Source organism: Lacerta agilis, chromosome 1, assembly GCF_009819535.1.
Source record: "Lacerta agilis isolate rLacAgi1 chromosome 1, rLacAgi1.pri, whole genome shotgun sequence".
Lineage (NCBI taxonomy): Eukaryota > Metazoa > Chordata > Lepidosauria > Squamata > Lacertidae > Lacerta > Lacerta agilis.
This window is the reverse complement of record NC_046312.1, coordinates 75,934,034-75,955,072: the sequence shown is the minus strand read 5'-3', so window position 1 is coordinate 75,955,072 and position 21,039 is coordinate 75,934,034. Positions and strand designations below refer to the sequence as shown.

The 21,039-nt window shown below is 45.2% G+C and overlaps 1 protein-coding gene across 1 annotated transcript; it reads right to left on the bottom strand.

The window, feature by feature from the left end:
• Positions 1 to 1,207: 1,207 nt before the first annotated feature.
• RNH1 (ribonuclease/angiogenin inhibitor 1) lies at positions 1,208 to 21,028 on the bottom strand. Its single transcript, XM_033156043.1, has 10 exons — positions 20,883 to 21,028; positions 10,820 to 10,919; positions 9,791 to 9,961; positions 8,241 to 8,411; positions 7,366 to 7,536; positions 6,086 to 6,256; positions 4,427 to 4,597; positions 2,863 to 3,033; positions 2,340 to 2,510; positions 1,208 to 1,769 (listed from the first exon to the last, which is right to left on the bottom strand). The coding sequence occupies exons 2-10, from the start codon at positions 10,903 to 10,905 to the stop codon at positions 1,682 to 1,684; spliced, it is 1,371 nt and encodes a 456-aa protein (XP_033011934.1). The 5' UTR covers positions 10,906 to 10,919; positions 20,883 to 21,028; the 3' UTR covers positions 1,208 to 1,681.
• Positions 21,029 to 21,039: the final 11 nt, after the last annotated feature.

Below are 21,039 nucleotides of genomic sequence, written 5' to 3'. Positions count from 1 at the left end.
AAACGGGATCATTTTGCCTGACTCCAGAGCATAATCTTCTCTTGAAATGCTACAAGGCTCACCCATACTGCAAAAAGGAAATCATGCAAATTTCTGAAGATTATATAGGGGAGATGCACTTCCTGAGTAAATATTTTAAGATTATTAGAACAGCACAATTCTACTCCAACATCCTACCAACAGACCAGGAATAAACTTTTTTGGGGGGGAGGCATACCTCAGTGTTAGAGCATCTGTGTTGCATGCAAGAAGGTCCCAGATTCAACTTCTGCTGTCTCTAGTAGGGCTGGGAATGTCCCACTTGAGACCCTGTAGAGCTGGGGTGCCAGTCAGAACAGGCAATGATGAGCTAGATGGACTAATGGCCTGACACTATTTAAGGCAGCTTCCTATATTCCTTTGATCTAAGACCTTGGCATTACGTTCCTCCTTGCCAGCAATGGAGCTGCTCCAGTCCCTCTGGGGTAGCAGAGCCATCCTTTTCCTTCCTCATCATTGTACCCCCCTTGGGATGCTTCTCCTCCTTGTCCACCTTCCCAGGCCCTTCCCCACTCATATACTCTCTGCGAAGGAGAGCAAAATCTCACTGTGAGTGACCAATTTTCCTCTTCTCCTCCAGAGCCTCAGGCTTGACTCCTTTTTTTGCTCTTGTCCAGCCCAAGGCTTTGAAGAGCACGTGTTGAAGTGGTTAGAGTGCTGAGCTGAGACCAGGGTTCGAATCCCCCTATCAGTTATGAAGCCCACTGGGTGACCTTGGACTTGTCACCATGCCTCAGCCTAACCCACTCACAAGGTTATGGTAAGGATAAAATTGGGACAAAGAATAATCTTGTAGACTGCCTAGGAATTAAGGCACATTAACCATTTATTCAGCTGAACTGTCATCTTTAGTATGAGAATGAACACCCAGAGCACCAACCTTCACGTTAACCTAGTATTAACTTACTACAAGTCCAGCTACACTAATGATATATCATGATTAACTACAATCAGCCAAGAAGAAAAATGGTATACCACTGGTGTTGCAGAGAGCCATAATGTATAGGTAATGTTTTCTTTTAACTTGGCTTGAAGGCACTCATGAAACGGTACTTCAGGTCTGAGCTTCTGAATATCCAAAGGGACCAAGATGTGAGCTTTTGCTGTTCTTCACCATCAAAACCATAAAACCATAAACAAAAACAAAACCATAAAATCAGAAAGATAGTCTCTTTGCAATCAAACTTTATTTTATATTCCTACAGGGCTAGATTTGTTGATCAAGATACAAAAAAATCACTCCTTGCATTATCAGCAGAAAATATTAATATCAGAGATACTTAAGGGGAGGGGCAATGTTGCGTCCTAATTTTTGGCAATTAAAAAATGGGCATTATTCCCCAATTTGTCTAAAAGTCTCCAATATAGTTCTTCCCAAGATCATCTGCAAGTAACCATTATTGTTTTTTGGCAGCTGGCAGGAGACATATTCTACTTTGTGCTGATCTTAGTATTTCCCAAGAGGCAGAAAACCCACCAGCATATGCATTCTGGACTCAGCAGATAATTCTAGGCATATCATATCTCCATGAAATCTGGAATCATAAAAGTCCATCATCATATGGTCTGGTGACTTGGGTTTACAAAAAGAATCCCGACAGAAGAAAAGGCAGTCGAAGTGGTCACGGCAACGTTGCACCACTCATGTAACAACTTTAAATCCAGGCTTTGATTCTTCCAGGGCCTTCAATTCATTATCTACGTCAGTAGTCCAGTAAGTGTCGTACAAACTGCAAGAGAGTTCAGATGAGAGTTCAGACACTAACGGTACAGAGAAGTCATGCAAAGCAGGTAACCTCCCTTATCTGTAAGAAAGAAGCAGTGCACACAACACTATTTCCCCAAGGTGAAAGGGCCGCCGATGGTTAACTTCCATTTGTACAGAGACAAGAAGACTGGCTACTATGCCTGCCACCAATGGAAGTAAACCTTCCTTCAATATTGAAACTAGACAGAGGCCGTTCCTGATGAACAGACCCATGTTTCCAAAGAAGGAAGTCTAGGATCCATATTTTAGTTCAGGGGTACAGAACCTATGTGCTTCCAGGTGTTTCTGAACTGCTCCATCTCCCATTAGCCCCTGACAGCGCAGCCAATGTAAGGGGTTGTAGTTATGGATGTTTGAGGAATCGACTGAAAATGGGTCATCATGCAGGTTTCATCCTATCTGCTCTTGTTAGGGGTTCAGATGCCGTTTTAACTGGGGTCCACTTATAGACTTTGCAGTCAGGACCACATCTCTGAAACGCCTCCCCCAACCTCATCCCCAATACCTATCACAGCATGAAAGAGTCACTTACATCAGGTACTTCAGGTTACAGTTGGGGCTTCTCACTGCTTCGCAGAGCTTACGCACACCCTGGTCTCCTATATGGCTGTAGCTTACATCCAGTTCTTGTAGGCAGGGTTTTCCAACGATGACTTCGGCAAGCTTATCACAGCAAACCTCTGTGAGTTCTGATTGTCCCAGCCTAAGAAGAGGGGCAGGATAAGCACCAGACATATCGACAAGGGAGGAATATCCCTGAAGGTGTCTCCTCTGCCGAACCCACAAGCACAAACAAATTTCACACTGCTGCCTTTCAAGCAGGCATTTAGCTAATGTGAAGAAGTCTCTCGCAGGAGGAAGAGACATGAACAGCCATGGAAGGGATCTGCTGCCAAGCCTTAAGGCAAAACAAAGAGGCACCAGAATGCCAAACAGAGCAGCCCCCTCCCCTCCATATTTACAGCACTAACACAAGAGTTCTAAGCTCAATAACGTTTTAGAAAAACCTTAACACATTCTTTTCAAGAGAGCAACAAATGTCTAAGGCGACTTACCAGAGGGATTGCAGGTTACAGCTGGGGCTCAGAACTCCTTCACAGAGATCAGTCACCCCTGCATCACACAGATTATTTCCACCGATATGCAGCTCTTTCAAAGTCCCGTTCACACTGAGAGCAGAGCCAAGGCTCTTGCAACAGGTTGAAGTCAAACCACATTCTCTTAGCCTATGGTAGACAAATAAGAATATCTCTGACAAGTCTGCAGTGCAATAGGCCAGCTAGAGTTACTTTTCCTTTCTGCGGAGTCAATCATATCTGACCAAAACAATATGAGAAACAGACTCAATACACATCCATTATAACTTTTTTAAAAATGGTGTCTGTTAGACAACCTGTAACCATAAACAGATGGTAGATCAACATCAGGCAAATCGCTCCAGCAGAGAAATTAACTGGCTGACTAAAGAAGGCAAGAGGATGGGCTGTCAATTTTGGAATGGAATTACTTAGTTCCTTCTCCTTTGGTAATGGAGCAGATTCTTCAACAGGGCCACCCTTGACTTATGGCTCCTTCTGAAGGGACACTAAGCTAAATCAGCTGGGAATTATATCAAGCAGACCTGGATCTAAAAGACAAGGCACAAAGGCAGCCCCATAAAGACAGCATTGCAATAATCAAGTCTTGAGGTTACGAACTTTTAATAAAAATATTTGTTTATATATATTTAAAAACTCATGCATCAGTTCTCCATGGTGGCTTTTCAGCAGGGGCTATATTTTGAATTGAACAAAAGGCTGAAGGGTCAGCAACATTTGCCCCACTCAATTTCTCCAACATGGGCCTAGATGACAAATCACTTCCCCCTCCTCTTAGGAAGAGCCCAACTTTTCATATGTATCATTCACTTATTATACCCGTATGGCCCAAGTTAAGCCATCTCACACCTGACATCCTCCAGCTGTTTCAGACTACAACTCCCATCATCCTGACCTTTGGGTCCTGCTGGCTGGGGCTGGTGGGAGTTGAAAGTCCAAGAAGTGGAGGGCCAGAGGTGAGAGTAGGCTGGCTGAGGTCGTAGACTGTGTGGTGTGGGAGATGCTGTCCTGTCAGACTGCTGACCAGTAGTGAGGAGTCTGGGAGAAGGCAAAAGGCTATCCAATCCATCTGCTCAGCCATTTCCTAGCAGCCCTGATGACCTGGGCACTTTCCTTGCCTTGGGCTGACCTCGCAGGAGAACTCAAACAAGCTTTGGCCAACTTGAAACACCTGACTTATTTGAAGAGTGTTGTTGCTGCACTCACCCGCTTAGTATTGGGAGTAGTTTAATATTTTACGGGTTCCCCCTCCCCCCTCTCTATTTGGTTTTTGCCTGCTGATTTTCTCATGAAAGACAGCTGTTATTGTTCACTGCAACTTGACTTGGTGGACAAAAGTTGTATAAAGGGATCCTTATGATCAGAAGCTGGAATACTGTGTCATGTTGAAAGTCCTTGGAGCCAGACTGAGCCTCTTGATAAATATCCTCAACAGTCACAGACCCATCCTGTTTACTCACGACTTCCTTATTACACCTGCAAAAAAAAGCCACAACTGAAAAATAAGCCACCAGCTCCTTACCACAATGACTCAAGTTTAGATTTTGGGTCCTTCAGTCCTTGGCATAAGAACTCCATCCCTGCATCTTTAAGATTATTTCCAATCAGGCTCATATCCTTGAGAGTCTCTTTGGTACCAATGACATTGGAGAGGTCCTTGCAGCCAGGAGCTGAGATATTGCATTCCCATAACCTGAAATAATAATCAAGTCACTGTCTTTAGTCACTGGCAAGATCTAAAGAGCGTGTTATAGAAACTTCAAGCTGTGTGTGCCATGTGCAACCCCTGGAGTCCACATGAGCATGACCGTTTGCTGTATAGCGGTACCTCGGGTTACAGACGCTTGAGGTTACAGACGCTTGAGGTTTCAGACGCTTCAGGTTACATACTCCGCTAACCCAGAAGTAATGCTTCAGGTTAAGAACAGTTTCAGGTTAAGAACGGACCTCCGGAACGAATTAAGTTCTTAACCAGAGGCACCACTATATTAAGCCAAATCCTCATACACAAGGTTTCCCTCCTGCATTAAGCAGGAGCAACAGACATCTCCAACCAAATGCATGTGCGGCCTACAATGGAAACCCCATGTCAGCCAAACAGACACATACCAGGAGTGAAGTCCATTTACCAATGTGTCTAAGCCTGAAAGGTCCAATAACTCCTTAGGGCAAGGATGGCTAACCTGCAGTCCAGCTACTGTTGGACTTCAATGGCCATCAGTCCCAGCCAGGATGGTCACTGGTCAGGGATGTGGTCCAACAATATTGGAGAGCCACAGGCTCCCTGCCCTTGATTATGTCAGTAAGTGTGGGTGTAATTTGGATATATGACCCTTATTCACATAAACTCCCACATTTTCTCCCCTGGAAAATTCGGCAGTGAAAGAAGCAGCCAGTGCTGCGCATGCAGAGTTCCACTGACGCTACAGGTCATCCCTGTCCTCCAAACCTCTAGAGCAGATTTTGAGTGTTTGCAGAAGGCTGCAGAGGAGGTAAATTATGTTGCACAAGAAGAAGTCTACTGCACTAGCAAGAATAGCAACACTGGATATGAAACATTTAGAGTTCCATCTGCAAAGCTTGTCTGGCAAACACTTACCTGAAGTCCTAGGAATGCACATTGGTGATAAAAATGATTTACGGAGGATAGAGCCTTTACTATTGATTCTCATTGGCACTGCAAAAGTTTTTAAAAGCATGTTTCCCAGGGCTGGGAAATGTACAGGCTTGTAGGAATGAAGTTTATGAGACTGGATTCTGCACATTTTGTAACATGAGAAGCTTTCAGGATCAGACATGTAGTTAAAACAGATCTGGCTCCTACAACACACAATTCAGTATCCACCAGCACAACACAACCCACTATATATTGCATTACGAAAAGGTACACATTTAGAAAAAAAGGAGAAAAGGTGTTTAAAAATTACAAGGTTTATAAAGATATTATCAAAAAGGTACATGGAAAATATTTGAATTACACAAAAATTATTTAAATGGCATAGGAATTCTTTAAAAGGTGCATAGTAAAAAGACACATTAACACTCACATAAGGACACCAAAATACTGCAACCACAGTGACACTATTTGAAAACCAAGAAAGATTAGAGAGAGAGAAAATAGCCCGCTCTTGTGACAGCCTGCAGTTGACAAGCTACACCTGCTCTAGATAAAGCCACTTACCACAGCTTGCTTATTTTGCAGTTGGGATTCAAGGCCCCCTGGCACAAGAGGGCTACACCTGCGTTACCAATCTTGTTCTCGCCTATGCAGAGCTCAGTCAAGGACGGCTTTGAACTTAGCACAGCACTGAGGTCCCGGCAGCTGGCAGGTGTGATGCCACAGCTCTCCAGTCTGCAGGAAAACAAGAAGCCAAACCACCAATTATGTTCTGTTCAGCAACCTTGCCCACAGCTGCCACACACTAGCAGATGCACACATTATTTCAATTTTGCCAGTTTTGTTGGCCAGTGGAGAAACTCCTTAGAGGCTCATTGAGCACTGCAAAAACTCCCCCCCCCCCAAAAAAAACCTTATCCAAATGATTGTGCACCAAGGAATGCAGTGGAATATGCTGTGTGTGTGTTTCTTTGCCATAAGATGGTTTTCGGAGAAAAGAAAACCTCCAACTGATTTTATTCAGAAGTGGCATCACATTAATCTTAAATGAAGTTTCCAATGTGCTGTAAATTTGCATAGACAGTCGTACCTTGGTTTTTGAACAGAATGCGTTCCAGAAGTCTGTTCGATTTCTGAAACATTCAGAAACCAAGGCACGGCTTCCGACTAGCTGCAGGAGCGTGCTGCAGCCAATCAGAAGCCGTGGAAGCCGCGCCGGACGTCCGGCTTTCGAGGCAAAGTTTGCAAACCGGAACATCTACTTACGGGTTTGTGGCGTTCGAGTTCCAAGTTGTTTGTGAACTAAGCTGTTCCAAAACCAAGCCACAACTGTTAACATGTTACACACACTGCCAAGACTTCTGCTTTAAGGGCCACAATTACAGAGGTTGCAGCAAGTAGCCATTGTTACACCCCACTCAAACCAATCTCCTAGCCCCCTACGTTACCCAGGAACCAGCTGAGCAGTTACAGAGAGGGGGCTGCTCCTTCTGCGATTGTTGTTTCAGATCCCTCCAAATGCATTGAGTGGGGAGCTCCCATTGAAGCTGCCTTGACTCGGCAGATAACCAGACTTTTCTTCTTAACGGTGCCCCTCACTCCGAAGGCTCGTGAAAGCCACAAGGAGCTTGTGTAACTGCCCAAGCGGTTCCGATCGCCGGCAAAAATGCAGGAAGCACTGACAGAACCAAAGAGGTGAGCAATTCCAGAACAGCCATGAAAGCTGCAGAAGAGACCATGGCTGTTGGTGAAGGATTTGTGGCAGGTGCAGTGAAGTGGGTGCAGCCTAATCAAGAGGGGCTGAGCCTGGGGAGAGAGCCAGGGGTTGGAAATAGAGGCCTTACTGCAGTGATTGCAGGTTACAGTTGTCGTCCAGCACGCCCTGGCAAAGCTGCTTCACTGCGGCATCCCCTAGTTTGTTGTTGCTCAGGTTGAGTTCCTTCAGGGATGGCTTGGTGCGCAGGGCAGAGCTGAGAGCCTCCACGTTCTCTGCTGAGAGCTCACAGTATTCCAGCCTATAGGAGAAGAACAGAAAGATTCCCCAATAGATAAGGAGGCTCAAACAGTCTGGCACGTTCAAGCACAAACTTCCTCCTTCTGAACACACATCTGGACCAGCCCTCCCCAACCTGGTGCCTCCATAAGTTTTGGGGAGCTCCGTTGTCCATCATTCCCACCCAGTATGGCCAATCACCAGGGATGATGAGACCTGTAGTCCAAAAAACAACTGGAGACTGGAGACTCCCAGGTTGGGGTGGGGAAAGCTAATCTAGACACAATGATTACTCATGGAATTGTTTTATTGCATAGTTTATATTTTAATGTTTGTGTTATTAGTTTTTATACCTGTTGCTTATGAAGCTTATTTTGGCATTGAGCGGTATATTAATTATTATTAATAGTAAATATTTTCACCCATACCAGCTCTGATATGTGTCTTTCCCTCCCCCCCTCTCTCTCTCTCTCTCTCTCTCGGATATTGTTATCAGAAAGTGTGTGTAAATCTGAGAAAAGACACTATACAAAACACACTTTGTTTTTTACAAGCAATTTGGAGAGGAATTGTTCACTATCAGCCTCAGCTGTTTTCATCCAACTCCTTGAGGGTAACCCACAACCATAGCAAGATGCACCTGAGTTTGAAAAGAGAAGATGCTTTCTAACTTGAGAAATCTTCTCAGCCAAGAGATCTTTGCTAACAAATCTAGTAGTCACTTACTGAAGCTTCTCCAGCTGGCAGTTTGAATCCAAAAGTCCCTGGCACAATATCTTAACTCCTTCTGTGCCCAAACTGTTGTCTCCCAGGTGAAGCTCTGTCAGGGATGGCTTGCTGCTGAGCACAGAACGGAGACTCTCACAGCAGCCTTTGGTGAGGTTGCAGTTCTGCAGCCTGGAAGAACAAGGCAGGGTTAAGTCAGCCTCCCTAGAACTCCATATTTATTGTTTTACCTTGACGTCTTGGTAATTGAAATATTATTTGAAATATACTGTACAATTCTGTGTTTGCATAAGGCTATATTCTAAGCTTACATCTATAAAATCTCTGCAGATGATACTGATGTCCATGGGGAACCAAATATTAATTAATGCTGGTGTCTTTTGAGTAGGCAAAGGCCATGTATGTCCCTTAAGTTATCTCAAGGGCACAAAGACAGACAAAGCTTCTCCCACCACAGCGCTTTTGTGCTATAGCCCCCCTGCCCCCCCGATTTTTGCACAGTGTGTTTCAAGCCCAGCAGGTATGTAGAAAAAATGCAGCCTAGCAAGTCATACCACTTAACAGAGTTTTCAAGAGGAAAAACAACGGAGTCAACCCTCTGCACTCCTCTTCTCAGTCATGTAACTAGAGACACCATCCCCTCCACAGTGATATTTTCTATATATTCAAGCCATGTGTTGCAACTGCAAACTGTGGTAGGAGAAAACAGCCTACAAGATCAGAGACTGCACTGCACTAGTGCAGCCCAGACTGACTGGGACCATTTAAGTTGAAGCCATAAAGGCATATGATCAGGAAGGCTGTAATTGCCATTTGAAGAGCAGCAATTCCAGCCACATTTTACTAGAAGCAACTTTCCAGACTGCTCTCCGGGGTGCTGGCGCTAAAAGCGAAACACATTGTTTCAGTTGCCAGGATGAGCTAATGAACACAAAGCCCTCTTGACACTTGAGATGTTCTTTGATCTGCCACTGGTTTCATATCTCCAGGTGCCCAGTTCCCCTTCACCCAATTCAGGAGTAGTCACAAAGATCCATTCCTTGTCCCGTATGAAGCTAATAAGCACATGTGAGCTTTGGAAGGTGTGAGAGCTGGAAGAACTCAGCATCTAACCCCAAATAGGTAGACAGACAGACAGGAGCCCAAGTCCTGCAATCTAACCTATTGGGTCACTGTGAAGGTGAATCAAGGTGTGGCAGTCTTTTAAGAGCATGCAAAACAGCACCACTACTTCTGGGCAATGTTGAGGAAACAGCATACAGCCTAAGCAAATGGTTTGATTATAGGTGAACAGAGGCCCCCCAGTCCAGCTGCTCCAGGAAAAGCCCATACAGTAGTAACTGGATGGGAAGAATATAAGAAGCAGAGAGCACAGTTCAACAATAGCAAAAATCAGATTGATAGTTTACACTAAGCCCGAAGGGAATTCTTAGCCACTTGTTCAGCCAGAAGGGAATTTATCACTGACAACCTTGCTACTGTGGACATTTCCATCTGTGGAGACCTTCGGCTAACGAAACTTAAGCCAAGACAGATTGTAGAGGATTTACCATAGTTTCTGAAGGTTACAGCTTGGACTCAGCAATCCTTTGCACAGCAACTCTACAGCAGCATCTCCCAGTTCATTGTTGTTCAATTTCAGTTCAGCCAATGTTTGCTTTGTGCTCAGAAAGGCGCAGAGATCTTTACAATGACTAGCTGATAGACTACAGTCATCCAACCTGAGAATGAAAGGGAAGAGGATTTGGGTGTTAGCTCTTACAAACCAGCTGAGAGAAACATTTCTCCTCTACAGAATTATTTTCCCCCCTTCCAAAATGATTTGGAAGACTTCCAGAGTATTTGAACAACAAGAGGTGAAATCCAACATTGTCTGTCTATCTATCAGCAAAATGGAACCCTTGTTATAGCAGATTCCCCATATACCCTTAAGCAGTGCTTTTGTTTGTTTGTTTGTTTGTTTGTTTGTTTGTTTAGGGGTACTCTCATTTTGACTCAAGAAAATCACCATTTTACAGTTCAAATCGGGAAAAATAAATACAGTAAATGGACAAATGCGTTTAGGGGTATGCGTACCTCTGCGTCCCCCCCAGAAAAAGCACAGCCCTTAAGCCTCCCACGCACTCACAAACTAAATCCGCAACAATAAAATAATTCAACAAGCAATATGATATTCAAATGAAACAAGAGCAGACAAAAATGACTGCTGGTTAGAAACAATTAAGTTAGACATTGCTTTCATTCGCATGCAGCACTATGCCAAACCATGGCTTACAGGAACAAGCCAAAATCATATCTGACTTGCTCCTTCCCCTCTGTGTGCTGCTGCCGCCACGGTGAACTTGGGCTTGTCTCTCCCAGACAACCATGAGCAGTTAACCAAGAACAAAACTTGGTAACTGATAAATGACAATGTGAAATCTGGTTGTGAGGAGCATCTCTAGGTATTTTGGGGGCCAGGACAAGGTTTTCAAGCAAGAATTAAACCAGCTCAAGTTCCATCGGAATGGAGCCTTTGCAGTTGTTAGACTTTATGCACACCTTAACACACACACAGGTTTCACTGATATTTTACTTACCTGATGGTTTTGTACTGGCTTAGGGTTGGAAGAAGTTCCGTCCAGTTGGACCCGCTAAGCTCTTTGGACTGGATGTCGAGGTCCATTTTTGATGCAACAGCTGGAGAGAAGGGGGAGAGAGAGAGGCATTATTTCCCTAAAACAAGGGTCGGGGGAAGGCTATTGTTCCCATTCAAACTACAGTGTTTTTGTTTGCTTGTCTATAGCAGGAGAAGCCACGATGATGCCCTCCACATGTTGATGAACTCCAACTCCCACCAGCCTCTGCCACCAAAGACAATGAGTACTGGCAGCCCAACAGCAGCTGGAGGCCTCACTGCTGGCTATCCCTGGTCTACAGCATTTGCAGCTATCTCAGTTGCAAGCAAGAATTTCTCAAAAGACTCGCACTTGCTCAAGAACTAACCCCCTGCTGAAAGACACTGTTTGTGGCCACTTGCAACTTAACCCAAAGAGGCCTCTTCTTAACAAGAGCTGATGCAACAGCCCAAAAGCATGCACATGAATCATGCAACGCTTTTGTCTCTCTGCCGACAACTGGTCTTAACCACATTTACTAGAAGTGGAACCTCTGAAGGGCAATGTTTCAACATTTGTAAACTTTAGCCCCATTCTGAAGGTGACTACATTCCTGATCGGCACAGCCTATATTTGTAGTGAATATGTGAATTTAGAGTGCGCCCTTTGTTAAAATGGAGCTAGCACTACGTGTGCTCTGCAACTCCGGTATTTGGTACAGTGGTACCTTGGTTTACAAACTTAATCCGTTCCGGAAATCCATTCTTAAACCAAAGTGTTCTTAAACCAAGGCATGCTTTCCCATAGCAGTGGGGGGACTCAATTTACAAATGGAACACACTCAACAGGAAGCGGAACATGTTCTACTTCCAAGGCAAAGTTAACAAACCAAAACACCTATTTCTGGGTTTGCTGCGTTCTTAATCCAAGTTGTTCATAAACTAAGCTGTTCTTAAACCAAGGTACCACTGTACTGTTAACCTGCACAGTGGATTAAATTGGATACACCATTTATTTGGTAATTCATTATCTTCATCTTATGTAGCTCTGCTCGTATGAGCAATAAAATTAATACAAAAGATGGAAAATTCCACCTTCTGTTCCAGTTCTCAATAGATATAAAAGGTGTATTGAGAACCATACTGTGATGTCTGTTGGTTCATTCTGAAAGTGTTTTTTTTCCAGAGTGAGAGTGTTTTTATTTCTTTCTTTTCCTGATACTTGCTCTGCTTCATGTTCTTTCTCTCACCTGGTGGGCACAAGATCCTGGCCTGCTGTAAATATGACTCCCTATATTCCTTGGGAGGGATGGCTTTAAAAAAAGAAAAAACTTCACGAGATCTTCTCATAAACCTCCCACATCACACTTGGTTTGGTCCCAAGGTTAGGCCAGGATTTCTGATATCACTTTGCAAAGCCATATAACTATTCTATCATTCTCTCCATTATAATCAGCTTAATACCGTCCAATCCACTCCCCTGAATTCCAGGCATTTGGTACCCTTGGGGTCGTCATCCCCTTTTGAAATTTCCAAGTGAAATTTGATATAAGGTTAATCAGTGCTTTTTTATATAGAAAAAAGGTGCTGGTACTCACAATGAAGTTGTTACAGTAAGTGCCACACTTTTAGCCTTTTGGGGGGAAATTATGCTAGTACTACCGTGTTTCTCCTAAAATAAGACACCGTCATATATTTTTTCGCTCAACAAAACACAGTATGGCTTATTTTCAGGGGATGTCTTATTTTAACCGTAGTGCATTGGTACACTGCATAGCCACGCCTCTCCAGGCTGTTTTAATGGGAGGTACCACGTCACTATGGCTTATTTTCGGGGTATGGCTTATTTTTGGGGAACGGCTTATATTTCGCAAATGCATAGAAATCCTGCTATGGCTTATTTTATGGCTATGTCTTATTTTAGGAGAAACAGGGTATGTACCTTTCAACCTCCATGGGGGGGAAGCACTGAGCTTAATTATTCTGGGCTGAAGTGCTGTTACAAGACATTTCTGAAAGCTGATTCACCAGTGAGCTGGCAGAGAAAGCACATTTCATCAGCTCCAGAAAACCCAACCCAAATGCCCAACCTAATGACTGGATCTTCACAAAATCTTTTCCTGGAAACAGCACAGAAACAGACTCTCTGAATACTTGTCAAGCAGGTCACCTGGTATTAATATTGCTGTGCCTCAGAACCTAGCAACATTAAAGAGTTTTAAAGAAGCACTCTCAGATGTGCAACTCTCTCACCTCCCTTTTCATAGTACAAAGCAGACACAGGATACTGCAGCCAGGAATGGAAGTAGGACAGGTGAGCAAATGCTGCTTAACCCTTTCCATACCCTGTCATTTGTCCACTCAAAATTACTTTCCACCAGCTTTGGATAGAAAAAGAGCTAGGAAAGATATGTGGTGGGTAGCCTATATCTTTCTCCCAAATGGGCGTGGGATGATTTTGAGTGGAAATAGCAGAAGGAGACATGGTTACCTACCTATGACACTTTTTCTGTGCCTGATCACAGATTCTGAAACTGTCTGGGGGCAACCCCCCCCCAAAAAAAACCCCACCACCCCCCTAAGTAATAGTTCACAAATTATCTGCCTGGTTTGGCCATCAAAGGACACCTACTCTCTCTCATATATATATATATGCTGGGCATATCAAAGGAGGAAGTGTTCCCTAGAGACCACCAACTGTGCCCATACAATGCTTCCAGCTTAAGCCATCTGCCTGCAAGAAGCTTGCAAATTCCAAATAATGCGACTAGAAACTGACAGTTCCTTCCATTCATAGAATCATAGAGTTTCAAGGGATGGGGGTCATCTAGTCCAACCCCCTGCAATGCAGGAATCTTCCACTCAATATGGGGCTTGAACCCACAGCCCTGAGATTAAGAGCCTCAGGCTGTACCGACTGAGCTTTCATGCTACATCATATCTTCCCACTTTGCACAGCTTAACTTTTGCCTCTCTCCAGGTAACTTCGTACCTCAACTTGTGCACTTTGTTGTTTCGGCTGTCAAAACATAGCAATGTGTATAAAGTTCTGCTAGCTTCCAACTAGAAAAAGGAAAGGGACCAGATCTGCAGATTCCCAAAGCACAGATGCAGTGCTTCTCCAATGTTACCATTTTATTGCCTTCTGGAGGGACACTCTTGCACTATAGCACGATGAAAGCATGCGCTCTCACATGGAGGATTTGAGGTGTGGAAAGTGGCAGGATTTCAGGAAGAAGCACCAATTGGAAATGAAGCAGTATGCCTACCCCCAAATCTCAGCAGGCACAAACCATATTGAAAGTGGGGTCATGTATCATCGTGAGCCCAAATCGTAATGAATGCACAATAAAAAGGAAACCTGAAACCTATTCTCTTTTCTACCCCCTATTGCAATGGCTGAAAGAGACCACTAGTTTCTAGACATCAGCTATTTACAGCTGAACACACCCTTTTGGATAATTAGGCATCTAGGGATTTTCCATCCTTGCAACTCTATTCCCTTCCCATTTACATCTTGCATGCAAATACAACATATGCAATGCCTGCCAACTCCCAGTCGTTAAGAGGAAAAATGTACCAAGTTGATAGGCTTCACTCAAAGGAAGCTGCTGGTTTTTGACAGCCATTATTTTACAAAGGCACAAACGATGGTCCTTCACTTGCTCCAGGGATGGGAAATGTGTGGCTACTGGCTACCTCCCACCACCCTTAACCATTGGCAATGCTGACTGGGGCTGATGGGAATTGGCATCCGGGGAGCCACAGGTTCCTCATCTCTAACTTATACCAACAAAGAGCTGGACTATATGGTCATATCTAATATGATACGATCATAGAGGTTTATCATAGAATTGTAGAGTTGGAAGGGACCATGAGGGTCATCTAGTCCAATCTCCTGTAATGCAGGAATCTTTTTGCCCAATGTGGGGCTCGAATCGGCTAATACTTTATGCCTCCCAACTGAACAGTCAAGAGCTCCAGCTTGCGGGGTGGGGAGAGAAACCAAAGCAAGCATTGGGAGGCTGGTTGTAAATTGCCTAGTAGTTGTGAGTTGTTTTTTAATCTAGATCCCATGAACAATTAAAAGGAAATTCAGCGAGTTTGATTGCTGTGTTAGAGCATGAGCAACAGCTGACAATAGGCAATGCCAACCACATGCTTTTCAAAACTGAAGCGCACTGCAAAACGCACAAAACCTCCACTCACAAAACAGCCTGATGCCAGCAGTTGAGCAAAGCTAGCTAATGAAACATAAAATGCTGCTCACAGAGAAAACTGACAACATTATTTTGGAACCATATAAGTACCAGTTTCATAGAGCTTGGGCAAGGGCCTTGCAAAGCCACCGAGCCCAGCACTCTGCTCTATGCAGAAAACCCAGAGCGGGAGCATCCCCAAACAGACCTGGGAGTCTGGCCTCTGCATGAAAGAGACAGACCCTGCCTTCCCTCAGACCAGCCTTTGCTAACCTGGTGCCCTCTGGGTCTTGCTGGAATACAGCTCCCTTCAGCCCCAGCCAGCTCACCTAACCAAGATCTGACACCCTCCAACTTCAGCTCCTCAGCTCTGGAAGGTTTCTATGACAACTTCCAAACACACACAGATCACTGGTGCCATTTATCCTCTCAAAGGATGAGAGCGGGAAAACAACAAAACCCGTCCATTTCTTACTGTGTTGCTACTTTGAAATGCCACCACTGTCCTTTCCAAATTGGGGGGGGGGGGGGAATCATCCGGTGCGAGTTCTTCCAGCACATTACTATTAAGAAACTGAGCCACCGCTGCACTTTTTGCCATAGTAAAGCCAGGGGCAGAACTTCCGGGGAAATTAAAGTCATGCTATTTTAAATCGGGGAGGGCGGCTATTACAGCATATAAACGATAATGCATTGAGTTTATTTCACTGAAGCCCGAAAGCAAGTACTCATTCCTAGCTAGGAACCATTTTTTTCAGGCCCGATCGGTCACTTTCTGCAGTGTCAGAGCTCAACAAGGAAGAGGCTGGAGTGCCTCCCTCTTTCCTTGCGACACAAACGCGTCAGAAGCGGGTTAATTAAAAACAGGAGCTCAAAACTCAGCCTTGCTTTCCAACCCCGCTGTATAAACCAGAAATCTATTCTGGCGCGCATCTCTCAGGCACCTATGACACCTGGTTTAAAACAAAAAAACAACAACCCGACCACACAGTACTTGTTGGCCAACCCCAACAGCTTGAAAAGACAGCGAGGTCTGTGCTTACTTACCTGATCTTCGGCCCGCGCGGAAAACCAACCCAAATACAGCTCTGCTTAAGCCAAGCGCCAGCGCCGCCGCCCGAGAAGCAATAAATAGCTTCTCCGGGAAGCGATGGAACTAATCTGCCTAGCCGCGCCTCCTTGTGGGCGGCAAAGGGAGAGGTTGGGCTACGGGGATCGCTCGCCTATGGAGCCGGCTGTAGTAGGTAATTAGATGGGCTCTGTTTTCCCCGCGGCCGCAACCAAGGCGGAGCCGATTCTGTTTGGGCAAGCTCGACTCCCAGGTCGCCACGTGAAGCTTTCCCAGGTGTGCGGTGACGCATCACCAGTCTCCCCTTTGGAAGAGTCACCGCAGCAGCCACGGTTGAAAATTAAAGGCCCAGGCGGAAGGGAGTCCTGCTGGTTTTCTATCTACAGTCCCCTTGTTTTTACAATACCAGAGGTGCGAACGCCTTTGCTAAGAAGATCTGGGACAGCACTTTTGCTCTGACTTGCCCAGAGTCTGTAAATCTACCTCTCGATTAGGTTGTCACATCCTTGCTTTCGACATTCAAGAGGTGCAGATTCCCCCATGTCTGCATTGCCACACTGGGAGAAGAAGCTGTGCCTGTTGGCTGTCTGGAGACCTCCCAGAGCAAAAAGCAGGAATCCTATCCCAGGTTGCCAAATTGCCAAAATTATATACTTATAAATTTGTCACACACACCCTGAGATAGATAGATAGATAGATAGATAGATAGATAGAGATATTAAGAAGTCCAAGCAAACAAGGTTCACATTTTAAGAACATGATGCTGGAAGGCTGACCTTTTCACAATTTTCTCCACAGGTTACTTTTGAAAGCGTGTCTTTATGCTTTTCTGCAAACAGCTGGACGTGTGCAATAAGCAAACTTTTGCCCACCATCTTATACTTCCAAGCATGAATTTCCACCCACAACACTGCAATATATCCCACCTGTACAAAATAGGTCCAGTGATAACCTTCTGCACTGAGGAGGAGGGGGCTGTGCTGTTCATCTCCTCTAACTGGCTAGGGGTGATTGATAGCTTATCCTAGTATACACACTGGAAGGATGCCTCTTTGAACTTGGCAGGCCTTACTCCTAAGTAAACATGTATAGGATCAGGCTGCAAGTGTGCCCTGGAGATGCTCCCACAGAGGAATAGTAAGTAGAGCAGAGGAGCATGGCAGCCAAAACATTTTAATGAACACATACAACTAAATAAGGTTTTCAAAATGGGAAGGCGCTGCTGTGCTGAGAGAGCATTGCTGCTGTTCACCATTTCTGAAAAATAACTAGAAGTGTACTTTTGCCCAGAAGTTGTATAGCAGGGTGTGTATAGGTGATTAATTTTTTTAAAAAAGATTCCCACCCAATATACGGCATAAGGCCAAAGACAATTTCCAGGAGTACATCAGATAAGCACAATTCATGTTATGAGGCAAATAATGTTATGTTCATACCTGATGCATAAAGTCCTAGAAGCATCTCCTCTTCCACAGCAACAAAAATATAACAACTTAAATAACTAACAATTTGCTACCCATTTATGACATTCAAAATCGAGAACCTGAGGTGGCTGCCTCACACTGATAAACGGGAGAGGTGGCCCTGGCAACTGCCACCCCTTGTCCCCATGGGCATCCACACATGTAGGTAAAAATCAGCTTTTCTTTTTGTCCACAAACCTACAAAAATATGGAGACAGAGCTGATGTGGGCCATGGAACACTGATAATTGTCTGTCTTCTCCATTTTATTCTCCTTCTGCCTATGTAATCAATTTCAGACCTAGCCTAAGGCTGCCAGGTATTTCATACCTTTCAGAAATCCTCAGTTAATTAAGTGCCCTACACTTTGGAAGCACCTAGCTTTCCCCCCTTTGGAAGCACCTAGCTTTTTACCAGAGGGTTCTTCCAGTTGAATTTGTTTCTGGCCATTCACGAATCCCATATTCTGTCCTGGTGTATCCTCCCACAGCCTTGGACTGCTCCCCTGTCCATACCCGTACAACAGTGTGGTGACCACCATTAATCTTAAGTACCAGTAATTCCTAACATCCTTTTAAAAGATAACTGCCTATGAAGGAAATTCCAGAGTTTCCTCTTTTCGTAAATGCCTCCAGCAAATATTACTTTGTTCTCTGATTTCACAAGTTCTACTTCCTCCTACAACCGCCTGACCTAGAGAGAAGCAAAGGGCTGTTTTTCAGCTTTGCAGTTTGAAACAGGTACCGGGTGGAATTCAGTGTTGCATTATGTCAAAAAACACTGCTGTGCAACCTTCTTGGGGAGTGTGAAACGGGAGTCTGCTAGAGCATAGGGATGGAGGAATGGGAGTTGTGAGACGTGGCGCTCTTCCACACTTCCACTTGTCCTGCCACTTTCCTCCGGGAAACCCCACTGTTTACTGCCAAATTGGAACAAACATCAATTGGTTTTTCTATGGATTGACATTTGTTCTGATTCGGCAGTAAGCAGCGGGTTTTCCTGGAGGAAGCAACGGGGCAAATGGAAAACCTCTCAGACCTGTGTTTTCTAGGCACAGAATAAGCAGAAGTGTGGATGAGCTCTTACGTAGTGCAAAAGGAAGAAATTTCAGGGGCTACAGGGAGAGTCTGTTAGGGAGGCAGATGTAGAGAGAAAGGTTCTGTGGGTATGCATGTCCATGGGCTATTTTAGGGGTGGGGTGGGGAAACCAAAATAAAGCATTGAAAGGGGGAACACCCTAGTCTTTCACACACACACAAACACAACCTGAGCAGAATTGTGTCTGTACATTTTGCCTCCTAGCTCAGGTTCTACAAATTCTAGAAACTTGCTCATCATTTTAAATGATAACTGGGGATCTGGAGGTTACGTTTCACCAGAGGAGGAGAAGCTGCCACGTTTGTGGGATACTTGTTGGGCTCCAGTAATGCAGGCTGTGCACCTCAGCTCTGAAACACCAACATATTTATGTACATAACACCGAGACTTATGAACTTTGGCCAGTTTCTTGACAAAAGACATTGCATCATAGCACTGATGGTAAACTTCTTGCTGCAGTGTATGTAGACTCACAAGGCTCTGACTGATGAGGTCATCCCAACCCATTCAAAAGTCTTATGATTTTATTCAAACCATCTAAATTGGAGGGCTTGATTTTACATACTAAACTTCTTGCTTCGGTGTGTCAGTGCTATATTGATTTTAGCATGGCTGTACCTATGCACACTGAGAATAGGTCCCATGGAATTGACTTGCACCAAGAAGCCTGTTATTGAGCAACCTGAAGCTCTTTGTGGCAGTGACTGGCTGGTGCGAGGGAGTGGGTGGGTGTTATTCTGCTTGCATGCATCTTGCTCCTCCTTTGTCTTGGGCTATAGGAGCCACCCTCATCATTCTGCCCGGACACTGAAATCCAGCTCCAAGAGCCTTCTGGCAGTTCCCTCATTGTGAGACGTGAAGTTACAGGGAATCAGACAGAAGACCTTCTCAGTAGCTGCACCCATTCTGTGGAATGGAATGCCCTCCTCTCAGATGTCAAAGAATGGCGGCAGCCTGGAAACAATTCCAAGGGCCGTCTGAAGAAGCCTAGGGGCCGGGGCCACATTCAGGCCCCAGGTTTGCATCCTTGCCATAGCCACCTGGTCGGCCACTGTAGGGAACAGGATGTTGGCTCAGCAGGGCTCTACTCAAATAAATCCAGTCCCTTTGAAATATATGGGGCTTTGGCTCTTACTTTTTTTTTCTAGACTGGGGCAATTGCTTTTGAAAACTGTCCTGGCAAGTCTGCTAAGTAGTGGGGTTCAACTCTTTTAAATAAACAAAGCAGGCAAATGTTCCCTGTGTCCTGCATCACGGCGGACACTATTTGGCTATGAGGTGGTGCCCTTAAGAAACATTAGGAAGCTGCCTTTAACCGACTCAGACCATTGGTCCATCTTGCTCAATATTGCCCACACTGACTGGCAGCCACTCTCCAGGGCTTCAGATAGGGTTCTCTCCCAGCCCTACTTAGAGAAGCTGGGGATTGACTTCTACAACCATGGTTCCCAACATGGGGCACACGCCCCACAGGGGGCAATTTGATTTTTTAGGGGGGGGGGGTAATTCGAGAATGTGTTAGACCAAGTTAATGGCCTTTTAGGCTTCCTCCACTGTGAATAGGAGTTTACTTTTTGAATAATAAGAATTATATGTTGTGGGGAGGGGGCATCAGGATTTTAGGTGGGGCATGGCCAACAAAAAAAAAGGTTGAGAACCACTGTTCTACAAGCAAAGCAGATGCTCTCCACCCCACAGAATTTGCGGGGGGGCGGGGCTTCTCCTCCGATTTATTCCGAGCGCTAATCCACGAAGCAGGAAACGGCGGCCTCGCTTTCTAATGACTCATCTATCCCAATCCAGTTCTCCAGCCTCATCATGAGCTGGCGCAGGAAAATAGTGCGCCATACCCGGCAGCTTGCGGACCGCGCCCCTCTTGCATTTGCCACCGAAACTCCTAAACGCTTGTATCCCTCGTTGGAGAAATCCCAAAGAGGGATCGCAGGGGAGGACTCGGACGCAGCGCCCTAAGCAGCAAACCGCGCGAAAGCACCCGCGTCCCTCTAGCGGCGGCCTGTGCTTGAATGAGGTTAACAACCGAACAGAGAGCCTTTCTTATTGGCACAAAGAAGCGCCGCCATCGCGTCCTTTTATGACCGCCTTGGCCCTCAAATCGACTCTCTGCGCGCATCCCTCCCTACCGCCGCCTCTCCAACTCCAAGCCAGCCGCCGAATGCTCCTTTAAGCAACCCCAGTTTGCCCGGCCTGACTTACTTACTGCGCGGATCTGCCTTGGCAAGGAAGCTGCTGGGAAACGTCAGCCGAATACTTCTTACTCCCCGCCTGCTGGTATCCGCGCAACCGCCAAAGTTTGGGCTCCGCGCGCTTCCGCATTGCCAAATCGCAATGAAACGCCTTGGACTGGGCGTGTAAGC